The sequence below is a fragment of the Orycteropus afer genome, unplaced genomic scaffold (assembly GCF_000298275.1).
Source record: "Orycteropus afer afer isolate SDZICR_OR568_19922 unplaced genomic scaffold, OryAfe1.0 scaffold00005, whole genome shotgun sequence".
Taxonomy (NCBI): domain Eukaryota; kingdom Metazoa; phylum Chordata; class Mammalia; order Tubulidentata; family Orycteropodidae; genus Orycteropus; species Orycteropus afer.
In genome coordinates this window covers 784,179-793,335 of record NW_006921592.1, presented here as the reverse complement: position 1 = coordinate 793,335, position 9,157 = coordinate 784,179, and the positions used below count along the sequence as shown (strand labels likewise).

General features: G+C 38.4%; 1 protein-coding gene across 1 annotated transcript in view; it reads left to right on the top strand.

Annotated features, from left to right (window-relative positions):
* The window catches only part of PTAR1 (protein prenyltransferase alpha subunit repeat containing 1), an 81,088-nt gene that overhangs the window by 16,202 nt on the left and 55,729 nt on the right, over positions 1–9,157 (top strand). Inside the window, exon 2 of the mRNA XM_042780703.1 lies at positions 5,369–5,538. Coding sequence (XP_042636637.1) covers positions 5,369–5,538 — 170 coding nt within the window. The remainder of the gene's footprint in view (positions 1–5,368; positions 5,539–9,157) is intronic.

Sequence of the window (9,157 nt, the reverse complement as noted above, 5' to 3'; positions counted from 1 at the left end):
GTTTCCAACTTTTGCATTCCAGTCACCAGTGATAATTAACACATCCTGATTGCTAGAGTCCTTTTATTCTTGTTAATTATAACATTTATATTCCTATTGTTGATTATTGTAGTTCTTTTTTTAAAGTGTTTTAAATGATTATTAGATCTCAGACAATAGACTTTCTTGAAATAATTACATTGAGTTTATTTTTTATTGTAATTCAAGTTTATTTTGAAAATGTTCTGCTTTATATGCTAAAATCTGAATACCAGAGATTCAGTTATAAAATGAATCTGTTGAGTAGATTCCAACTCATACTGACTCTGTATTAGTCAAGTATAAATCAGTTGTTGCTAGCTGTCGTAATAGTGAACTGGATGGTTTGAAGTACTGGGAATTGACCTCAGATTCTCTCCTAGTACTGCCATATTCTTGCTGTAGAACTTTATTTATTACTGGAATAGCAAAGTGATAACATTTATTATAGATACTGATGTGACCATCCAGAAAAACTGTGAGCTCTTTGAAGCCTAGGACCACCTTAGTATTTCATTCATTTTGTATTCTCCAAACCTAACACTGTACCTAGTATTATTGTTTTTGTTAGTTGCCATCTAATTAACTCCAGCTTGTAGCAGCCTTATGTAAAACAGAATGGAACATTGCTCAGTCCTGCGCCATCTTCATGATTGTTAGTATGTTTGAGTCCTTTGTTGACTAATGGATGTTTGCTGCAGTCAGTTCTCATTTTGAATCTTGCCACATCTGCAGATGAAGGTCTTGAAGGCTTTTATTCCATTCATGTCATTAAGGTTGACTCTACTTTGAGACTTGATGGCAGCTAAGAACAACAGCTACTAACTGAGAAGACATCTCTTCCCCAGTTGTATTTTGAGTGCCATCTAACTTGGTGGCTCATCTTCCAGCACTATATTAGACAATACTCTGTTGTGATCCACAGAATTTTCAGAGGCAGATTGCCAGGCCTTTCTTCCTAGTCTGCCTCAGTCTAGAAGCTCTGTTGAAACCTGCCTACCATGAGTGACTCTGTTGCTATTTGAAATACTGATGGCATAGTTTCCAGCATATAGCAACATGTGAGCCACCACAAAATGACAAATGGACAGACAGGTGGTATAATACATTGTAGGTACTCAGAAAATGTTTAGCTAGTATTGATGTTGTATATTAACAGTCCTGTGTATCAGCTCAGCCAATTATCAGGACAAAAAACCTTAGATCCCAAAATCTACTTGAGAGTTAAATTAACTTGAAAAAATAGTTAGTGACTTGCAACCTCTAAAGTAAACCCACTGCCTTTGAGTCGAATTTTTATGGAAGTAGATTGCCTCATCTTTCTCCCGCAGAGCAGCTGGTGGGTTTGAACTGCCAGTCTTCTGGTTAGCAGTTAAATGCCTTACCCACTGTGCTACCAGAGCTCCTTAACCCCTAGGGTATCCTTGTTTATTGATATATTCCTGTTTCACTAATGTAGAAAGTAGATTATCTCTGAGCTATGCAGTACAGAGTTTCAGAAGAGATTGAATTTTAGATTCAAAACCTTCTACCAGTTTGTGATGGTGGTCTAACAAACAAAAGGGATCTTTTCTTATCCCTAGTAATTTGACAAGTTTTCCCCTCTTTTACCAAACTTGAATCTTTTTGGCAGGAGATACCCAGGGACATAATAAATAATGTCACATACAAACTCTGAAATCCAGTTCTTTGTTCTGTTTTTTAATGGCACATTTAAAGAATCTATTCTTAAAAAAAAAAGAAAGAAAGAAACAAACTTACTACCGTGGAGTCTGTTCTAACTCATAGCAACTTCTCTTTGGGTTTCCGAGGTGGATCTCTACAGAAGTAGATTGCTCAGCCTTCCTTCCAACGATTGGCTGGTGGGTTTGAATTAGCAGTCACATGCCTTAGGGTCTACACCACCAGAGCTCCTAAAGAATCTATTAGACACTCTAAAAAAATGTTATTATTTGTTTCAATTCCCCCGGTTGGTAAAAAGTTTCTTGTTACTCATTAATTAAATGAAGGCCATACTATTTGAGAAAGCATGCTTCATGTAGGGAAGAATTAATTATAGCTTTCTTTATTGTTAAAAGGCATGTGTTGAAGTTTTGCAAAAACATTTTTATGTTTGTTGTTTCATTTACTGGGTAAGTCAAATGCCCTACATATTGTTTGTTAAATCTCTGCTTAGAAAATTTCACATAAATTTCAACTTAAATTGAGGTGGATTAAGGAATATAAACACTGATGGAATGATCAACTTCTGAAACGTTTTGTGTTTTACCCAAAAAAAAAAACCAAACTCAATGCTGTTGAGACTGTCCAACTCATAGCGACCCAGCCTTGTTTTTCTGAGGTGTTATCTGTACAGAAGTAGATTGCCCAATCTTCCTTCTGAGGAGTGGCTGGTAGGTTTGAATGGCTAGCCTTCTGGTTAGCAGTCAAATGCCTTAGGCACTATGTTGCCACATTTGTTTTTTATTCAGAAAAGTAGAAATAAAAATGATGCACAATCTTACTGCCAATTTAACTTTATTAATAATTTGTTTCTGTTCCATGTATATTACTTGCAAGTAAGCGTAAATACATTTTCTGACATTTTAAAAAAATAACACATCCAGGTGACTATAAAATTTAAACTGTACAAAAATAAAGTTACTCCTCTACATCTTCCTTCTCCAAAAATGTCTTGGTATCCTTCCAAGAAATTTCTCAATGCAATCATGTATATTTTTTTTATAAAAATAAAATGAAACAATTATATAAAAGATTTGGTGCTGTATACACTCTGGCATCTAGCTTTTTTTTTTTTTTTCTTTTTTCTTTTTTTCCAGTTAATAACCGTTGGCAGTCTTCCTAAACCAGTGCATGCAGATGTACCTCATTCTTTATGAACAGCTCTATCACCTAGAAGGAGCCCTGCTGGCACAGTAGTTAAGCAGTCATCTGCTAACTAAAAGGTCAGCGGTTTGAACCCATCAGCCACTTGGTGGGAGAAAGATGTAGCAGTCAAGCTTTCATAAAGATTACAGCCTTGGCAACCTCATGAGGCATTTCTGCTCTGTCCTGTAGGGTCAATGTGAGTCAGAATGGATTTGATGACAGTGGGTTTTTGGCTTATATCATGTGGGTGGGCCGTAATATATTTCATAGTCTTGTATCGATACACATTTAGATTGTTTTCAGAGTTTTTTGCAATGCTGCAGTGAAAGTCATTAATATTTTGGCATAGGATAATTTCAGAGAAGTCAGATTGCTGAGTCAAAGACTATATGCATTTAAATTTTTGATCAAATTGCCATCCAAAAGTTACACCAATTTTCACTTCTGACAAGAGCGTATACTTATTTCCCCACACCTTTGTCAACACTGGGTATTAACAAACTTATAAAAAAATTTCTACCAATCTAGTAGGTGAAGTAAACTATATTTCTAAGTAAGGGAAATATGTGGAGTTTTCAGAATACCTTGTAGGATTTAAAATTTTTTGAAAAGGCTAGCATTTTTACTTATTTATTTTTTTTATTATGATTTGGGTGAAGATTTACAGAGCAAGTTCACTTTCCATACAGCAGTTCACATATACTTTGTCTCATGACATTGACCACAGTTTACCACAATGCAACAGCTCCCCTCCCACTTCCTCCCCATAGTTACCTCTTCCCTGTGTCCATCCCTCCATGCACTCCTGCCCCCTGAGCTGTCTCCCTGTGCATAAGCAGCTTTTCTTTCTCCCATGATTGTTCTCTCCAAGGAGTGTATCTACTTGAGGTAAATGCTCAACTCATATGCCTGTATTTTGTTTGGCTGGAAACCACAGGTGTGGGTTCAATTCCAGACCCGAAGGGCAGCTAGGGGCCAGAGTCTCAGTGGTTCCACCAGGCTCTATCGGACCAGCAAACCTGGTCCCTCCCCCCTTTTTTTTTCTCCAAATGATTGTGAGTTTTGTTCCACATTGTTTTCCCTCTCTATCAAGGATCTCCTACAGAGATCCCCTTCCAAGTGGATGACAATGGTAGCCAGGCACCATCTAGTTCTTCTGGTCTCATAGTCGTATAGGCTGCAGATCAGATGGTGTACCAGTCGCTAGGACTAATTGTTTCCATGAATTTTGGTTTTCTTCATCTTTCTTTGCTCTGGATGAGGAGAGACCCTTTGTTGCATCTAGATGGCAGTTTGCTAGCATTTCAGATCCCAGTTGCTACTCACCAAAGTAGGAGGTGGAACAATGTTTTATATAGTATGTTATGCCAGTTGAGCCTGATGTCCCCTGCAACTATGGTCCCAAGCCTGCAAGTTCAACTACTCGGTCCCTCTGGGTAGCTGGCTGTGACCAAGCAGTGACCACAGCCTTGCCCCTTGTCAGCTCTACTATCACCTGGGAATTCTGATCATTCACATAAACTTATAGGACCATTGTCTGCCAACTCTATATATGTTCTTGGATATACTCCCCATTTCATAGACATACCTAATCGTTTAGCCTGTCCACCCATCTATCCACCCATATACCCATGTTTGTCTTCACTGACAACGCAGTATTGTATGTGCAAAAGGGTTCATGTTTGTTGTCTGTATCTCCCACGTACCTCTCTATGTTTTTCTCATCCTCAGTGCTGCCATATTGGTCACTCACATTTGGTACATTGCCCTTCTCTTCACCCAAATCAATATTTATCTCTATCTATCTAACAGCATTCCCTCCTCTCTCCTCCCCTCCCACCCCTGGTAACGAACAAAGAAAATTTTCTTCTATAGATAAACCTTTCCTTAACTTTTACAATAATGGACTAATATTTGTCCTTTTGTGATTGACTTATTTCACTCAGCATAATGTCCTCCAAGTTCATCCACGTTATGTGGTGATTTGCAGATTCTACATTATACTTTAGCGTTGCATAGTATTCCATTGTGTGTATGTACCGTAGTTTGGTTATCCATTCCTCAGCTGATGGACACCTAGGTTGTTTCTATCTTTTGGCTATTGTAAATAGTGCTACGATGAACATGGGTGTGCATATATCTGTTCTTGTCGTGGCTCTCACTTCTTTAGGATATATACCTAGTAATGGAATGGCTGGGTCAAATGGTATTTCTAATTCCAACTTTTGAAGGAATCACCATACGGCTTTCCACAATGGTTGTACCATTTTACAGTCCCATCAGCAGTGTATGAGAGTCCCAATCTCTCCACACCTTGCCAGCATTTGTTATTTTCTGTCTTGTTGAACTTTGCTACTAGTGCTGGAGCAAGATGGTATCTCAGTTGTTTTGATTTGCATCTCTCTAATAGCTAATGATCGTGAGCATTTCTTTATATGCAGCATTCTTATTTTTAATTCTTTTTTATGTTTCACATCTTAAGAGACGAAATTGGACTGATCCCATGTCCTGAAGCCAGGTATAACCGGAGTCCTATAGTCCTGGTTGAAAACAAACTTGGTGTGGAAAGCTGGTGTGTCAAGTTCCTTTTACCCTATGTCCACAACAAGCTCCTTCTATACAGAACGAGAAAGCAGTGGCTGAACAAGGATGGTAAGTATGAACCATATCCTTAGGCTGACTTTGCTTTTTAGAAAAAGTATGGCATATGGTGGGAAGAGCTCTGGTCTGGGTGTTGACGTTCCTAGATTCTAGTTCTAGGTGTACTATACACCACCCGAAAAAAAAAAACTCACTGCTGTCAAGTTGGATCCCACGCATAGCGACCTCTCATTGGATTTCCGAGGCAGTATCACTATGGAAGTAGATTGCCCAACCTTCTCTGGGTAGGTGCTTATCCACTCTGTCAGGTGAGTTTTGTTTGGGAGAGGAATGATATTTTGATTCTCAAGACTAGATCAGTAGTTTTCAAATTTTGCATCTGTAGAGATTCTGTAGAAGTACCTCAAATAGGATTCCAGGCCACTTTCTTTATCCAGAGCAATTGTGATTTTATCTGCTTTATGTATTGGGGTCATTTTATGTGAAAAACTTCTTACAGCTTGGAAAAAAAAAAAGTTTGATTATCCCTGAAGAGGTCCCTAGTCCCTACAACTTCCCAGTGTTTGATTTCTAATCCTTTTGTATTTGTGGGCACTACAACTTCGACTTGATGACACATAACAACAACAAAAACTCATTTTAGTAGCAGTCCAAATGATACAACTGAGGTGTGATGGTGGGAGTTACATTGTGCACCAGCCCAGTGCTTTATGAAGGTGCTGCTGTTCTGTGAATCTCAGTTGAGCTCTGGCCCTTGGTGTGCTGTTCCCATACAAAACAGAGCAAAGGAAAGCCATCATAGCAATCACTACTTCTCCTCCTCTGAGTCTGTTCTTACTGCATCAGATAATCCCTGTTTATTCCACTTGGTCTCTTTTCTCAGTGTTACCCCAATATGTGATACTAAATTTCCTGTGCACAAATCTGTTTCTCTTTTTAGACTCACTTCAGGTCTCACTTTTTCGGGGAGTATACATCTAAGACCATGCCTTAGACTGTTTTTGTAAAGCTTCTTTCACTCCCACATACAGAGCAGAGGTACCTTTATAAATGCTCAGTATTGCCTGGACATTAATTGTGAATAAGAATTTTGTTTCCTAAAGAATTTCATTCAGTTCAATAGCCATTAGCCAGAGTCTATTCATACTAGAAGCTATTTATTCTAAGTACTGTGAAGGATAAAAAGCTGAATAATACACAATTCCTTCACTCAAGAAGCTCACAACTGAGTGGGTAGTGATCTGTTTTGGGGAGAGGGGGTGGGGATTGTGCAGGAAAGTGTCGCCAAAGATATGACATACTGATTGCCATGAACAACTCTCAGCATTGTCCTTAACATACTACTGTGATATGTATATAGCACTGTACCCTGTTTGGACCAGTAGAAAAGGAGTCTGGTTTAAATAATGTAGCATGAAATAATTTTGGTTATTATTTCAGTTGACTAATCTTCTGATATATATTTCTTAATTAGAAGGCTGTGGCCAAATTTTTTTAAAGGTAAGGATATTTGTCTATTGTTAGACATGCTTCCTTTAATTCTGTATTTCATTGCCATGTTACACATTTCACTAACATGTTGTAGGTAACACTGAGGTAGAAAGGATATGACACCTTGTGGTTAATCAAGTTATTTCCTGCCAAACAAAGCTGTACTGTGTGTGTTCTCATGCACAGAAATGTATGATTGAACCAATACAGAACTAACTCTGGAGGAGTGGAGGAGATAGAATGATTTTCTGGAGAAAAGGAACAAATAATGAATTTTAAAAGTCAGAGGCTACAGTTGTCTCAAATCATTAGCCTTTGCCCATTCATATGTGCTAGCTCATCCTGCCTTCTTCTTGAAGCCTTCCAAGTCCGGTTCTCCATTTCCCTGTTTCTTGTACTTCTGGGCACTGCACTACAGACTTTGCCATATCTCCTTACAGTATAGTTTTATCTTTCAGGCCCAGGAGGACCCAGGTAGCAGATCATTGGTTAAGCTAACTCATACCAATAGCTGGCATCTGAGTTTTGAATTCTGATGCATCTGTTATGTGTACAGAAGGATCTATCAATGCTGGTATCCTATGGAAGCAGTTTTTTATTTCCTTTTTTTCCTTTTTCCAAGCATAAGTTAGTGTTGTGACACTTAGTACTCATGTAGTATATTGTTTCATCAGTATCAATAAGGAAGGAAGGGAATTTTTAGGTTGACAGAAAAAAGATGCTTAAAAATGCCAATGGCTAATATGAAAATATTTTATCAAATTTGTGAACCAAAGCAATTATACCAGAGGTGAATCTTGCTGAGAAAAAATTGTCAAAAATATTAGGAAAAACAGTTATTTTATGAAAATGCTGTACCTTGAAAACTGTTTCTGTACAATATATATGTATTAGGAAAGCCGAGAAAAGAAAGCTGGCAATTGAAAAAAAAAAAAGCTTCAGAAATGTCACTGTGTGTGTGATTAATCATGCCAGAATCTTCTGCATTTACCTAAGAGTATATTCTGTGACTGAAAGTGACCTTTACTCTATGGATTTTTTTCTTCCTAACCAAACAGAATTTATGCTCTCATTAATGTGCCAGATTCCTTAGATGTTTGGAAAGCATCCCTGTTAAATTACTTGATGAGAGACTGATTTTTAAAAAATCTGCTGTAGTAACTGCCATATTTGGTTTGGGAACAGAACGATGCTATAATTATCAACTATGAAATGTCACTGATTTTTGAGAAATCCATGACAAATATAAGAAGCAAGTACTAGGTTCCAGTAAGATGGCAGAATAGGCAGAAAGACTGCACAGACCCTCCTCAACAAAGAAAAGGAGAACCAATTAACACAGATACAGAAGATAATCTTGGACCCCTGAGCTTTGAAGGGAAGGTTATAGAAGTGGACTAAACTTCCAACTAGGAGAAGAATTTGCATGAAAATACCAAAAAAGGAGACATATGGAGTTGTGATCTGGCAGCGATCCTGACGGCACAGACAGCTTGGATATTGCCAAGTGGTGGTAGGACCTAAGAATTAACCTAAAACTTGGCCCTGCTAGCCAGGGCCTGCACAGAGGACTGCTCTGGTGGCTGGGGAAGGGAAGGGGAAGCAGAGAAGAGGAAGGCAGGCTTAGCTGTGGACTTTAGCCTGTCTGTAGGGCACAGCCATTTTGAATGTTTACAAGCGGCTTGATCATTTTGGATATTTAAAACGACAGCGTTCTCCCAGGTTCCAGGGACTTAACAACAGGCTCTGCTTGCTGGGAACTGCAAAGATATTCCAGAGGCATGGACTACTAGAAAGCTTCACTTACTGAGTGAGAATCACCACCTCCTTCTCCACTAATGGGCCTACGATAAACAACCACCAAGAAGAGCCTGACTCACCCTTGGCTGCTCTTCACAAACAGTTAACAGAGATCTAAATACAACAATGTCACAATGTCTCAGAGACAATGGACCATCACAGTCCACACAAAAAAGCAAGATAAAGTGGTAGAAACAAGGGAGCAGGATACAGACCCAGAACACATGCCTGAGGAAGAAACAGCACTGGAATTCTCTCATAAGGAATTCAAAAGAATTATATTTAGGTATCTGCAAAGGATTGAGAGACACACCAAAGAAAACACAGAAAAAACCTTACAAGAATTTTGGAAGAAAATACAAGAACAAAATGACAAAAT